Source organism: Oryctolagus cuniculus, chromosome 17 (genome assembly GCF_964237555.1).
Source record: "Oryctolagus cuniculus chromosome 17, mOryCun1.1, whole genome shotgun sequence".
Lineage (NCBI taxonomy): Eukaryota > Metazoa > Chordata > Mammalia > Lagomorpha > Leporidae > Oryctolagus > Oryctolagus cuniculus.
In genome coordinates this window covers 16,365,961-16,381,958 of record NC_091448.1, presented here as the reverse complement: position 1 = coordinate 16,381,958, position 15,998 = coordinate 16,365,961, and the positions used below count along the sequence as shown (strand labels likewise).

The window sequence follows — 15,998 nt, the reverse complement described above, 5'->3', positions numbered from 1 at the left end:
CCCAATTTATTATAATTTTAACATTCTATGAAAGATCTCATCTATTTTCATATCAATTACTCCCATATAATTAAAGTTCCCAGATATTAATCTTTGGACCCCCCTCTCACTTTAAATGTCTGTACTTAGGTTTTCCCTTGATAATTTTTTATATTTTAATGTCCCAAAGTAAATTGTCTTTCTCATTAAATTCTGCTTCCACATTTTTTATCAGAATATCACCAACCTAGTCTTCTATCTTATAACTGATTTATACTTTTTTCCTTAAGTCTTTTTAAGTAATTTATTCTCCATTATAATATTTGATAATTTTTGAAATCTAAAGCTTTCTCAGATTCCACCATGCCCTTCAGTATGTCAGTTTACTGCCTAAGTTCAGACCTCTTTTCATCTCTACCTTGGAGATTATAGTGGCGTCCTAATTAGTCTCTTATTTCCTTCAAATTTGTAGCTTTATCTCCTCCAAATTTGTATTTGGCTGATAAAATGGTCCATCAAATTAAATTCTGACAATACCACTCCTTGGAACTCTGTTTCCACAGCCCAAAAGATGAACGCTACTATTTTATAATGATTTATGAGCACCTCAAATTCAAATTGTCTCTCTGGCTCCATCACTCTTCTCTTTTCCTTTCATTTTAAATGAAAGGAAGCCATATTAAATTGTTCATATATAACCTGCTGTCCCTAAGTTTTCATTTCTCTTAGCCTAGTAGTTCTAAAGCTCAAATGCACTTCAGAATCAGAGACCTTGTTAAACCACAAATTGCTATGCCCACTTCCCAGAGTTTCTTTTTTTAATTAATTTATTAATTTGAAATGCAGAGTTAGAGAGAGAGATAAAAAGAGAGAGATCTTCCGTCTACTGGCTTACTCCTCAAATGGCTACAACAGCCAGGGCTGGGCCAGGCCAAAACCAGGAGCCCATAACTACATCTGGGTCTCCCACATGGGTGGCAGCATCTCAGGCACTTGGGGCATCTTCTGCTGCTTTCCTGGGCACGTTAGCAGGGAGAGGGATCAGAAGTGGGGTAGCCAGGACTCCCTCTGGTGTTCATAGGAGATGCTGGTGTTGCAAGGCAATGGTTTAACATGCTGTGCCATAGTGCTGGCCCTGGTCCCCAGAGTTTCTAAAGCAGTAGATGTAAATAGTAGAATTTGCACTCCTAACCAAATTTTCAAGTGAGGATAATGCAGTTGATCCAGGAACCATAATTTGAGAATTAGCTTCTTAACTCATCTTGTCCATATTAAAAAAAATCCTTTTTCCTACATCTTCTGATTAATTCCTATTAATTCTTTTACTCATCTCAGATATGGCTACATTACACCTGTAGCCAAACAAGAATATCTTACGAACATCAAGGGAAATTCACTTTAAATGTGAAATAGAAGAACCTCAGTGGCCAGGTTGAGCACAATTTCTCTGACCATGGTCTCCTCTAGGTATTCTTTTTTTTTTTTTAAGATTTATTTACTTATTTGAAAGTCAGAGTTACACAGAGAAGGAGAGGTAGAGAGAGAGGTCGTCCATCTGCTGGTTCACTCCCCAAATTGGCCACAATGGCTGGAGCTGCACCAATCCAAAGCCAGAAGCCAGGAGCTTCTTCCAGGTCTCCCATTTGGATGCAGGGGCCCAAGCACTTGGGCCATCTTCTGCTGCTTTCCCAGGCCATAGCAGAGAGCTTGATTGGAAGTAAAGCAGCTGGGACATGAACCAGCTGGGATTCCGGCACTGCAGGCAGCAACTTTACCCACTATGCCACAGCACCGGCCCCTAGATATTCTTATTAATATGGCATGTATCCTTAAAATCTAAACCTCTAAAAGGGTGTCAGTTACAATTCCCCAGTGAGTCAACTTCAGCTGGACTTTATGACAGTATTTTAAAATTTATATCTGTTTTCTGAGCTTATTCCACCAGTTACATGTCTTCACTGAATGTTTACTTACAGAAAATGAGAATGTTGAACTGCATGATGTGATGAAAGAAATAAAAGCCATTACAGGTGGGTGTAAATTTATCATAAACCTAATATTCTTATTTGCACAGTAATTATACTTTTCCATTAACATCAATTGCAATGTCAGACCTATTATTTTACTCCTTATAATGAATATTCATCTTGGTTGAACACTATGATTATTCTCTCAAATAATTATCAGATTTTCTCTAGGTTATGACAATAAAGGTTAAAAACTCATATAATTGGACCCTCAATTTCTCCTGAACTTCTAGGTTCACAAAAGTGAGCTACGCCTACTTACTAAAGGATAAATCCTCATTCCTTTCCCAAAAACTATGTAGAAGCCTCAACTGAGGAAATTGCTTCGGCAGGCAGTATTTCCCTTCTTCCACCTTCTTTCCTGGATACTAGGCCTATAAGTAGATCCTAGTAGATCCTATAATCAACCATCTGGTAAAATGCTGGCTTGCTAAAATGGAAAAAAAATTAAATCCCCTGAATTTACAAGAACAAGAACATGTCTGGAAGAGGATTTCAATAATGCTGAATCAGAGTGAGGGTGAAATATAAGGCTGAGCAGGAAGAGTTAGTTGATATCGGGGCATTCTCCTGTAACCAAGACTTAAATGCCTTCCCAGAAGTACCTGGAGGTCAAATACATTGCTGAAATGGCTTCTAGGAGCTTGGAAAACAATGCTGCGTGTTAAATTGCGTGAAACTTACAGAACTTTGGTACAATGCCGAGAAGAAAATAAAATGTTCAGAAATATTAAGTGCTGAAATGAAATAAGATCTGAAAACCCACCAGATAACTCTGTTCCCTAAGAGGGCCAGTGAGTGCTACCTTTACTAAGGTAACAAGTACCTCTATCCAAATGGTCCTCCATCAAGTCTTAGGTTTCTATTGCCTATTAGAATCATGACTTTGGGGTGTAAGACTTGCCCAGACTGCAAACTATTTTCTCTGAGTTCTTAAAATCAGGTTCTAATACTGACTTCAGCATTATCTCTCAGCAAACAAAAGATTAGGGCTTCTTTAAGTGCTGCCATGGAAGTCTTCCTTACTCCATATTTCAAGTTGCTAAGCAAGAGTCAGCCAGTTCCACAGTTACAATTAGAAAGTTTTGTTTGTCAAAATTTAGACACAATCACCAGAACCATTTCATTCCCCCTCCACCTGTATTCCTTTCCTATTAATTCAGCACAGGTGACTGTCTCTTCAACTTCAATGTTACAGTATATCCAGTGTTATCACTTACCATCATTGAAATCTTTGTTGCTATCTGGCCATCAGGGCATACACTACCTTACAGTCTGCTTCCTAAGACCATTTCCAGTGCTAGTATTCCCATATCTGGTTCTCAGAAGTAGACCTTGAGACTAGCATTCTTGTGCAAATAAATTATTACAGAAGTGCTACCACAGAAAAATTGCAAATTGGAGGAAGAAGCGCAAAAACGAAGAAACCAAGTACCAATCTCAGAAAAAGTCCTGACAGTTTCAGATGATCTTCTTGAAGATCTCTGTGGATTGCACCTCAGACTTATCTGAACCCGAAGGAAGGGAGCTGGGCCTTCATATTTTCCACCCGCAGTTATTGGTTAAACTGTCGTACTTTGCTTTCCATATGTGTGGGCAAAGCAGTCTTCAGTAACACGAGAGTCTTCTTGTGAACGAAAGCCACAGGTGCTAGCTGTTGGCAAATCACCAAAAACAATGCAGATGCATGAAGTGGTACATGAGGATCTGAAAAAATAAAGACAGAAATATTTAAGTTTACCTTTTATTTGAGTGAGAAACTAAGGGTTAATTCAGGAAATAGAAGACAAAAAATGCTATGGTTGTGTAGTAGAAGGAAGAAAAAGTAGGGAAAAAATAAGGTGAGTATATTTCACATTGATAAAAGTATCAACCTGTGTATGGATTTCCTGTAATTAACTTCTCCAGTGTAACCTAAAATTTTTTCTAATTAGGGGAAAATTGTCAAATTTTTAGGCGATGTCATTGAAAGTCTGTTCTGTTGTCTTTGTGGAGTATCACATCATTTTATCTGTGACCTGCATTGAAGCATTTCTTAAAGCTGCCAGAAAGTTAACAAAAGGTTGAATGTGTTGGTTATTTGTGCTGACATGCTTGATCTCCAGGATATATGAGGAAACTTCAAAAAGCTTGTGGAAAGTGTGTATTATGAAAAAACTATCCATATATTTCAAGAATGTTTTGTGCCAAAAAGAACTTATCTTTCAATTCCAAATTTCCGTGAAAAAAATTTTTTTTATTTATTTTATTTGAAAAGCAGGCCTGTGGGGGCAGGGGTGGAGGTGGGTAGTGAGAGAGATCTTTCATCTGCTGGTTCACTCCAAGATGGTCTCAATAGCCAGGTCTGGACCAGGCCAAAGCCAGGAGACTAGAACTCCTTCTGGATCCCACACATGTATACAGGGACCCAAGCACCTGGACCATCCTCTTCTGCTTTCTCAGGCAATTAGCAGGGAGATAGATCAGAAGTGAAGCAGCAGGCACTCAAACCGGTGCTCACATGAGATGCCAGCATTGCAGTGTCTTAAACTGCTGTGCCACGTGCTGGCCCCACCATGAGCTTTTAAAAGAACCTTCATATTGAGGCTGGTGCTATGGCACAGCGGATTAATGCCCTGGCCTGAAGCGCTGGCATCCCATAAGGGGGCCAATTTGAGACCCGGCTGCTCTGCTTCTGATCCAGCTCTGCTTTGGCCTGGGAAAGCAGTGGAAGTTGGCCCAAGTCCTTGGGCCCCTGCACCTGCATGAAGACCCTGAAGAAGCTCCTGACTCCTGGCTTCGGATCAGCGCAGCTCCAGTCATTAGGGCCAACTGGGGAGTGAAACATCGGATCGAAGACCTCTCTCTCTCTCTCTCTCTCTCTCTCTCTCTCTCTGCCTCTCCTTCTCTCTGTGTGTGGCTCTTTCAAATGGGTAAACAACTCTTTAAAAAAAAAAAAAAAGCCTTCATCAAAATAAAAACTTTTGTATTTCAAAGGACATTATCAAATAAGTGAAAAGACAACCTGCAGAAGAGGAAAAATATTTACAAATAATCTGATAAGCATTTTTTAAAGATTTTACTTATTTATTTGAGAGGTAGAGTTACAAACAGTGAGAGGAAAAGACAGAGAAAGGTCTTCCTTCCGTTGGTTCACTCCCCAAATCGCCGCAATGGCTGGAGCTGCACCGATCCGAAGCCAGGAGCTTCTTCCCAGTCTCCCATACGGGTGCAGGGGCCCAAGTACTTGGGCCATCTTCTACTGCTTTCCCAGGCCATAGCAGAGAGCTAGATTGGAAGAGGAGCAGCCGGGACTAGAACTGGCACCCATATGGAGATGTTGGCGCTGCAGACAGAGGATTAACCCACTGCACCACGGCACCAGCCCTCAATAAGAATTTAATATCTAGAATATATAACTCTGTCTCTATATACCACTCACTCTCTCTAGCTCTCAAATAAGTAAAAATTTGAAAAGATTCTCATTTTAATTCCATTGTCAATTTCCTTTATATACTTGATTAAATGAATTTTTGTACTTTATGTTGAAAAGTATAATCATTTTCAGGAATTTTTAAATGTGAAACAGATATTTTAAAGCTAGGTTTCATGAATATTTATGACGTACAAGGATGGGCATCAGCATGTCCTTTAAAATGTTAATGAACAACTTAATACATTATCCCTCTTAGTAGTTTTTTCTGTCTGTTCTACTTAATATGACTGGTTTAATTCTGTAATTAATACACAGTTATTCTTAAGTGTTGAAATTTAACTGAAATGTGATCCCTGTTAAACATAAGAGTAGGAATAAGAGAGGGAAGAGATGTACAATTTGGGACATGCTCAAGCTGACTTGCCCCAAATGGTAGAGTTAGAAACATACCAGGGGACTCCAATTTAATCCCATCAAGGTGGCATGTACCAATGCCATCTCACCAGTCCAAGTGATCAATTTCAGTTCACAATTGATCATAATGAAAGGACTAAGAGTCAAAGGGAGCACATAAACAAGTCTAGTACCTGCTAATACTAACCGATAGAATAAATAAAGGGGAGAGTGATCCAACATGGGAAGCGAGATACTCAGCAGACTCATAGAATGGCGGATGTCCTAAACAGCACTCTGGCCTCAGAATCAGCCCTAAAGGCATTCTGATCTGGCTGAAAAGCCCATGAGAGTATTTCAGGCATGGAAAGCCAGGACACTCTGGCAAAAAAAAAAAAAAAAAAAAAAAAAAAACCACCTAAATGAAAGATCTCTGTGAGTGAGATCCCAGTGGAAAGAACAGGTGATCAAAGAAGGAGGTACCTTTCTCTGAAGGGAGAAGAGAACCTCCACTTTGATTATGACCTTGTCTAAACAAGATAAGAGTCGGGGAACTCAAGGGGCTTCCATAGCCTTGGAAACTCATGACTGGTGCATAGGGAGATTACTGATGCCATAAACAGGAGTGTCAATTTGTAAAGTCAACAACAGGAGTCACTGTGCACTTACTCCTCATGTGGGATCTCTGTCCTTAATGTGCTGTACATTGAGGCTTAGTGCTATAACGAGTACTCAAACAGTATATTTCACTTTGTGTTTCTATGGGGGTGCAAACTGTTGAAATCTTTACTTCATGTATACTAAACTGATCTTCTGTTAAAAAAAAAAAAAAAGAAGAAACTATCAATTCCCAACTTGACTCTCACTGGGATTAAACATGACAATAGGTCCGATCTGATTTCATCATCATTTAAAAAATCATCTATTATTTTTCACTTTATGTTTCTGTGTGGCAGCAAACTGTTGAAATCTTTACTTAATGTATGCTAAACTGATCTTCTGTATATAAAGAGAATCGAAAATGAATCTTGATGTGAATGGAAGGGGAGAGGGAGTGGGAAAGGGGAGGGTTGCGGGTGGGAGGGACGTTGTGGGGGGGAAGCCATTGTAATCCATAAGCCGTACTTTGGAAATTTATATTCATTAAATAAAAGTTAAAAAAAAATGTTAATGCTCAGTATATAAGTATGCATATATCTTCTTTGAGAAAATGTAAGAACCATAGTTTTTCTCAGGTTCTCAAAAGTTATGTGTCTCAAAAAAATTAAAGTGACTTTTTTAGAGTCACTGAATTTTTCTTACAGACCTCTGTCTTTCTGATTAGGGAAAGTTGACATAAAAAACCTGGAGACAATTCTAGGCAACATGGGAGTCAAGCTCACCAAACAGGAACTTGAAGCTCTGACACAAAGCCTGCCAGTCAGTGGTAAGTGTATACGGTACCATTGACTTCTGAGCGTTGTTGTATTAGGGGATTTTTATGAAGATGTTAAGATTGGATAACCCAGAGTAGCAAAGAAGATGAGAATACAGTGATCTGGACACTGGTAGCATCATCAATAGAAGACAAGAGCGAACTCAAAAGGCTTCTCATCATCAAATACAAGGATTGCCATTTTATGGGATCGAAAGTCAAATTTACATTTTTAAAATAAGTTTATTTTCAATACATATAGTTTTTCCTGTACTTCATATTCTTAACATATTCTGAGTAAATATTGAGTGACTGTTTAAAGCACTTATCAACATCTCCAGTAAATTTAGTAAGTGTTGTTGCTAGATGTTTTACAAGTCAGAGGAGAAAGAATGCCCTTCTGTTATTTTAATATCATAAGCTCTCATTAAATGAATTTCAAGTCCTGTTTTTGTTTCAGCTGATAAGAAAGTGGCTCTAAAAACTTTGGAGAATGAAGTGAAAGCTTTTATTGGTAAGAATTTGTTACAAATGATTTACAGTAAATCATTATTTACACCAAAATTTATAATTGTATTTTTCTAAAACTCTACTATTGACTAATACGTATTTTCAATATTCATTTTGATAAAATATTTGCATCTACTGAACAACAGATTAATCTAACATTATGTGAACTTTATCTGTAAAACAAAAGGACTGTTTGATAACAAACTTTATATTATTTGATATCTTTTTTCAATAAAATGATTTCACTGTTATTTACAGACTCAAAAACTAAACACAGTAAAATCAGAGTGAATAATTAAAGTGATCAAAGTAATAAGTATATTATAAACATATAATCATATAATTTCAACAAAATAAGGGAAAATATGTCATATTTTATTAATTATGTATTTTGTTATTCTAACCATACTGGCCTCCAAATGTTTTGTATGACCAGATTTTCTTCTGTACTTTTGGTATTTTTCTTAGTATTAGGAATATACTTTATTTACAAATATTAAGGTATAAATTCTACTTTCAATTTACTACTTCATTATTTTTATCAGGAAACTTCACATCATCTTTCTTCTTCATTCTTGTATTAAGGAAAAGACTTTAACAGCACAAGTATACTTTAGATAATTTGAAGTGATTTATTATTCCTTAACATTTTACCCATGACTATTCTATCTTTTTAAAGGAGAAAAGATAGATTCTGATGACATACAAAATATTCTAAAAAACATGGGGATTGAGCTCACAGATAAGGAACAAAAGCATCTGCTGAAAGCATTGCCCATTGATGGTAAGCCTCATATGCCTTCCAGGGAATATGATATAACGGGTCTATATGGGCAGTTAGCAGTTTTTTAGTTTCATCTTTAGAATGTCATAAATTAATATAAAGTCATTTCTTGCTTAAAAATAAATTCCAGTATTACCTCTTCAAGTACAGTTTGGGAGATGGTGCTATGTTGCCATATAGTTGTGCAGGTGACTAATATTACTCAGATTGGTATTGGATTTATTATATGAGCAAAGAAAAATTTTAGAGAGAAAATAGAGCATCAATGTAATAAAAAGAAGAAAGACATTGTCGCTCCCCGTCTTCGTGGAGGAACGACACAGGACCCTGCGCTGTTCTTTCGTCTGCTCGGCCCTCCCCGGGTTTGCTGCTGGTTCTTCCCGGGTTGGCTACCGTCCCTTCCACCTCCGTGGAAGGGCAGTTCCCCCTACCACATTCCCCACTTCCGCGGGGGAGCGGCACACCGCCGGCCGGCTCTCTCGGGGGCTGCACAGGTGTTCCTCTTAGATGTTCCTCTTAGATGTTCCTGGTGCATGTTGTCTCTCTCCTCCTTTATAGTCCTCTTCCACCAATCCCAACTCTGCTACCCACACGCCGAGTACGCTGCTCTCCTCCAATCAGGAGCAGGTCCTACAGTTTATTGGTTGAACTGGAGGCAGCTGTGTAGAAGCTGTTACTCCCTTCTCAGCGCCATATTGTGGGAGAGCAGATGCATAGAATAAGTCTTAATTCCAGTAACTTAGTCTAGTCCGAGTTGCTCCCCACAGACATTATTAAATTTTTTATAGTTTTGCAACATGGAAGAGCCTCCAATACCAAAGTATATGGGAAGCCACCTGTGACATTGACATCCTATGTTGGAGCACTGGTTCAAGTTCTGACTTTTCCACTTACAATCCAGCTACCTGTTAACATGCCTGGGAAAGCAGTAAAAGGTGGTCCGAGTTCTTGTGCCCCTGTCACCCATGTGGAAGACCAAAGCAGAGTTCCAGGCTCCTGGCTTCACCCAGCCTCTACTCTGGCCATTGCAGTCATTCGAGGAGTGGACCAGCAAACGAAAGATCTCCTCCTCTCTCTGTCTCTCCCTCTTTCTCTGTCACTCTGCCTTCCAAATAAATAAAATAAATCTTTAAAAAACAAAAACAAAAACAAAAACAAAGAATTGATGGGTTCATCCCTATGGAGAATTTTCCAATTTTTAAATATGTATATTGTGTGGCTATAAAATATCACTGAAATGTATCTTCTAGGATAATAGAATTTATTGTGTTTTAGTGAATCTCCATATCAGTCTTCTAGAGCCATGAGTTGTACCTTTTCTTATAGCTAATGGAAAGGTGTTTCGAAACAAGTTGCTGAAGGAAGTGAAGAATAACAAAGGTGAGTAAGAAGCACAATGAGAAGGCATGTGAGGTATCCTCGGGGGTCAATACAATACCTTATTTTGCTTCTTGTAGCACATCTATTTTTTCCCTGGTGATAACTTTTATCTTACAAGGATGGTCTCTACTGGCTTGTATTTTTCGAACCTCATCTGAATAAAATTATATGAACAGAAATAAAAGATAGACATATATACAGAAAGATGAAAATATGGGAAGAGAGAGGAGTAATGCAGGAGGAAGAGAGAGAAAAGATTTGGGATTTATTCTAGAATTTGACCAGGAAAGCAATCTGAGAGTGGGAATCTCTACTTCTTTGTGGAGTTTATTGATTAGTGCTACAGTTACTTACCCTTACCCTGCCTAAGCTTCTCACAGGAAGGTGTTAAAATACAAAGAAACAAATTCTAATACTGCTTTTAATTTTCTAGATAGTTGGACAAATCTATTATAATTTTATTTTTTCCTTGAGAATATTAATACTTTTACTAGGTTATGAAGTCATTCTTTTTATCAGTATATATTTAATAACTAATCCTGTCAGTTGAAAATAACATGTTTATTAATATCTTTTTAATATTTTAGAATAATTTCTTTTTTCTCCCTTTTTTCATGTTCACAAGGAGGAAAGGTTAATGTGAATTATCTGGATGCTATTTTAGATAACATGAATATCAAGATTACAGAAAAAGAACTTCAAAAGATAAAGGACCTTCTGAGAGATGGTGAGCATGATAGAAAATATTGCGAGATGTTGAACTTACAGGATTAATTATGACTGATTCAAACTGTATTTGTTGCCCAAAAGCATTTTCTTGTATTAAAGAAAAGACTTTAACAGCACAAGGACACTTTAGGGGCCGGTGCCATGGTTCACTTGGTTAATCCTCCGCCTGCGGCACCAGCATCCCATATGGGCACTGGATTCTGTCCCAGTTGCTTCTCTTCCAGGCCAGCTCTCTGCTGTGGCCCGGGAAGGCAGTAGAAGATGGCCCAAGTGCTTGGGCCCTGCACCCTCATGGGAGACCAGGAAGAGGCACCTGGCTCCTGGCTTCGGATCGGCGCAGCGCTGGTTTGTAGCGGCCATTTGGGGAGTGAACCAACGGAAGCAAGACCTTTCTCTCTGTCTCTCTCTCTCACTGATTGTGACTCTACCTGTCAAATAAATAGATCTTTTAAAAAAAAAAAAAGCACAAGTATATTTTAGACAATTTAAAGTGATTTATTTTCCTTAATATTTTACCCATGACTATTCTATCTTTTTAAAGGAGAAAAGATAGATTCTGATGACACATAAAATATTCTATAAAACATGAGATTTGAGTAGCTTTCATAATAAAATAAACAAAGCTCTTTATTTTTATTCCTTTAAACCTTATACTTGTTCTTGATAGATCTTGGAGCAGGAGGTAGAGGTAGGGAAGGGAGAGTAAATATTGTCTAGTTTTACAGAAATAGAACCTGTGACCTGCTTTTCTCACTGATTCATTATCACTGACATCAACCCAGGGTGTAACCTAATTTGTTCAGCTGTTCCTCATTCCTCTATTCATGGATATTGAGAAGCTTTCTTTGTTCTTTTCTGTCACTCTGATAAACTACAGAACAATATCTACAGTGTTATCAATATTTTAAGATATACTGTATACTTTTATAAACATAAGAATAATCTTGGAGGATATATAACAAACTGTTGGTAACACTGGGGTCACGGAATAAAGAAGAGGTAAAAGTAACATTTTCCTGGTATGTGTGTTTGTGAAACTTGATTTATTTTCTTTTTTATGTAACTGGATATAAATGGTATGATAAAATAATTCAACTTTGGTTGAGTTCTTTTTCTTTTAATTTTTAATTAGCTTTTTAACAGATTCAATGTGCTTTGTAGAAATAGTTCTAAGAACACAATGATATTCTCTTCCACACTCTCTCCTTCTGACCCTCCTCCCTTCTCCCCCCACTTTTGTTTTTTAGTTTTTGAGGTAAAATTTTGAGAATACTCATATACAATAAATTTTAAAGTAATCACAGACCATTAAAACTATACTAGTAAACATTCTTAACCATTGATTTCACAAAAATATAAAAGTTTTGCAACACTATATTTGAAGCAATAGTGATATACACAAACATTTCTTTCTTCTTTTTGTTTCTTTTAAAAATTTTAGCTCCCACATATAAGGGAGAAATGTGATATTTATCTTTCTGGATCCATCTTATTTCACTCAACATGATGTCCTCCAATTGTGTCAATTTTGCTGCAAATTTGTCTTTTTTAATAGCTGAATAATACTCCATTGTGTGTGTGTGTGTGTGTATCATATTTTCTTTATTCATTCATCTAATAATGGACACCTTGATTGATTCTGAATTTTGGCTATTTTGAACAGTACTACTATGAACATGGTGGTACAAGTATCTCTTTGAAACATTGTGTTCAAGTCTTTTGGATAAATGCCCAATAGTGGGATTGCTGGCAATTCTAGTTCTAGTTCTTTAAGAAATCTCCACACTCAGTAGTGGCTGTAAAAATTTACATTTCCTTACCAGAATTTGTTACTTTCTATCCTTTGGATAATAGCAATTCTGACTGGAGTAAGGTGATATTTCAATGAAGTTTTGATTTGCACTTTCCTGATAGCTAGTGATGTTGAGATTTTTTCATGTATTTCTTGGCCATTCGTGTTTCCTCTTTTGAGAGCTGTCCATTATAGTCCTTAGCCATTTCTCAACTGGATTGGTCGTTTTTGTTGTTGTTGCATTTTTTAAGTTGCTGATATATTTGGGATATTAATTCTTGGTCAGATAGATGGTATGCAAATGTTTTTCTCATTCTGTTGGATCTCTCTTCACTCTATTGATCGTTTCCTTTGCTATGCAAAATTTTCTGAGTTTGATAAAGACCCATTTGTTTAGTTTTCCTTTTTTTGCCCGTGCTTTGGTTGTCTTGTCTAAGAAGTTGTAACCTTTTAGCAATGTCTTTAGTGTTTCCCCTGTTTTCTTCCAGCAACTTCATAGTTTCAGGTCTTAAATTTAGGTCTTTGATCCATCTAGACTTGATTTTTTAAAGATTTAATTTGTTTATTTGAGAAGTAGAGTACAGACAGAGAGAGGGATAGACAGAGAGAAAGGTCTTCCATCTGCTGGTTCATTCCCAAAAGGCCACAATGGCTGGAACTGAGCCAACCCAAAGCCAGGAGCTTCTTATGGTTCTCCCAAGTCATTGCAGGGGCCCAAGCACTTGGGCCATCTTCCACTGCTTTTCCAGGCCATAAGCAGAGAGCTGGATTGGAAAAGAAGCAGCCAGGACAAAAACCGGCACCCATACGGGATGCTGGTGCTTAGGCAGAGGCTTAGCCTCTACTACACCAAAACACTGACCCCTTGAGTTGAATTTGTAAATGGTGAGAGATATGGATCTAATTTCATTCTTCTACATGTATAAATCCAGTTTTACCAGCACCATTTGTTGAAGAGACTTTATTCCACTGTATGGTCTGAGTTTTGTCAAAAATCAGTTGGCTGTGTCTGTATGAATTAATTTTTGGACTGTCTATTCTGTTCCATTCATCTATGTATCAGTTTTTATGCCAGTTTCATACTGGTTTAATTGCCATAACTTTGTAGTTTGCTTTCAAATCAGGTATTGTGTTGGCTCCAGCTTGGTTTTCATTGTTCAAGATTATTTCGGCTATTCTTGGTCTTTTGCCTTTCCATGTGAATTTTCGGATTGCTTTCTCTAGTTCTGTAAAGAATGTCACTAGTATTTTGATAGACACTGCATTGAATTTGCAGATTGTGTTTGCCAGTATAGACAGTTTAATTCTTCCCAATCCATGAGCAAGGAATATCTTTCCATTTTTTATGTCCTTGGTGATTTCTTTCATCAGTGCTTGGTAATTTTCATTGTAGAGATCTTTCACTTCTTTGGTTAAATTTATTTCTAAATATTTGATTTTTGTGTGTGTGTGTGGCGATTATGAATGTGACTTCTTTCTGAGTTTCTCTTTCTGTGAGTTCATCATTAACATACACAAAAGGTACTTTTTTTTGTATGTTTATTTTGTAACCTGTAACTTTACTGAGCTGGTTTATCAATTCTAGCAACTTTTTGGTGGAGTGTTTAGGTTTTTCCATGTACAACATCATGTCATCTGCAAACATGGATAATTTGACTTCCTCTTTTCCAATTTTGATTTCCTTTTTTTTCTTTCCCTAATTGATCTCACAAAACTTCCAATACTATATTGAATAAGAGTGGCAGAAGTGGACATCCTTGTTTTGTTCCAGATCTGAGGAGAAATGTTTTCAGCTTTTCCCTATTCAGTATGATATTGGCTGTTGGTTTGTCACATATAGCCTTTATAATTTTGAGGAATGTTCCTTCTATATCTAATTTGTGGAAGGTTTTTTTTTTTTTATCATGAAGAGGTGTTGAATCTTAGCAAATGCTTTCTCTGCATGTATTAACATGATCATGTGGATTTTTTAAAGATTTATTTATTTATTTGAAAGTCAGAGTTACACAGAGAGAGAAGGAGAGGCAGAGAGAGAAAGTCTTCCATCCACACTAGGTTCATTCCTCAAATGGCCCTAATGGCCGGAGCTGAGCTGATTCAAAGCCAGGAGTCAGGATTTTCTTCTGGGTCTCCCACATGGGTGCGGGGGCCCAAGGACTTGGGCCATCTTCTACTGCTTTCCCAGGCCATAGCAGAGAGCTGGATAGGAAGTGGAGCAGCCGGGACTCAAACCAACACCCATATGGGATGCCAGCACTGCAGGCCGTGGCTTTACCTGCTACACCACAGCGTCAGCCCCAATCAAATGGATTCTGTTCTTAATTCTATTGATGTGATTTATGACATTTATTGATTTGTGAATGTTGAACCACCCTTGCATTTCTGGGATAAATCCCACTTGATTGTGATGTATGATCTTTTTGATGTTTTTTTGGATAAAATTTGCTAGTATCTTGTTGAGAATCTTTGCATCTATATTCATTAAGGATATAGATCTGTAGTTTTCTTTTTGTGTCGTGTCTTGGTTTTGGTATTAAGGTAATGATGGCCTCATAAAAAGAGTTTGGCAGAGTTCCATCCTAATCAATACTTTGAAATAGTTTGTAAAGTATTGGAGTTACCTCCTCTTTGAATATTTTGTAGAATTCAGTAGTAAAACTATCAGGTCCTGAACTTTTCCTTGATGGAAGACAATTGATTTACCACTTCGATCTCATTGCCTGTTATGGGTCTTTTTAGGTTGTCTATATTTTCTTTAGTTAGTCTTGGTACATTTTATGAATCCAGGAATTCATCCATGTCTTCGAGATTTTCCAGTTTATTAACATATAATTCTTCATAGTAATTTCTTTTTTTTTTCTTTATTTGACATGTAGAGTTATAGACAGTGAGAGAGAGAAACAGAGAGACAGAGAGAAAGGTCTTCCTTCCGTTGGTTCACCCCCAAAATGGCCGCTACTACCAGTGCTGCGCGGATTTGAAGCCAGGAGCCAGGTGCTTCCTCCTGGTTTCCCATGTGGGTGCAGGGGCCCAAGTACTTGGGCCATCCTCCACTGCCTTCCTGGACCACAGCAGAGAGCTGGACTGGAAGAGGAGTAACTGGGACTAGAACCCGGCGCCCATATGGGATGCCGGTGCTGCAGGCGGAGGATTAACCAAGTGAGCCACGGCGCTGGCCCCCGCTTCATAGTAATTTCTTATTATCCTTTGTATTTCAGTGGTGTCAGTTGTAATTTTTCTTTTTAATCTCTAATTTTATTTATTTGAATTTTTTCTCTTTTTTTCTTTGTTACTGTGTCTAGAGGTTTACCTATTTGTTTATATTCTCCAAGATCCAACTTTTTGTTTGGTTGATCTTTTGTATATTTTGGTTTCAATATCATTTATTTCTCCTCTGATCATTATCATTTCTCACTTCTTGCTGATTTGGGGTTTGGTTTGTTCTTGTTTTTCTAAGTCTTCAATATGCATCTTTAGATCTTTACTTTGAGACATTTCTGCTTTTTAATATAAACATTTAATGCTATACAATTGTCTCAATACTGCTTTTGCTGTATCCTACAGGTTTTCTCTCT

At 37.5% G+C, this 15,998-nt stretch overlaps 1 protein-coding gene across 32 annotated transcripts in view; it reads left to right on the top strand.

The window, feature by feature from the left end:
* EFCAB3 (EF-hand calcium binding domain 3) overlaps window positions 1–15,998 on the top strand; it is a 649,184-nt gene that overhangs the window by 421,703 nt on the left and 211,483 nt on the right. For all 32 annotated transcript variants that reach the window (XR_011383437.1, XM_070060541.1, XM_070060535.1 and 29 more), the window contains 6 exons: window positions 1,956–2,009; window positions 7,139–7,240; window positions 7,689–7,742; window positions 8,418–8,522; window positions 9,849–9,902; window positions 10,528–10,629. Coding sequence is in view for 31 of the 32 variants with exons in the window: in XM_070060541.1 (XP_069916642.1) it covers window positions 1,956–2,009; window positions 7,139–7,240; window positions 7,689–7,742; window positions 8,418–8,522; window positions 9,849–9,902; window positions 10,528–10,629 (471 nt within the window). In the remaining variant the exon portion in view is untranslated. The remainder of the gene's footprint in view (window positions 1–1,955; window positions 2,010–7,138; window positions 7,241–7,688; window positions 7,743–8,417; window positions 8,523–9,848; window positions 9,903–10,527; window positions 10,630–15,998) is intronic.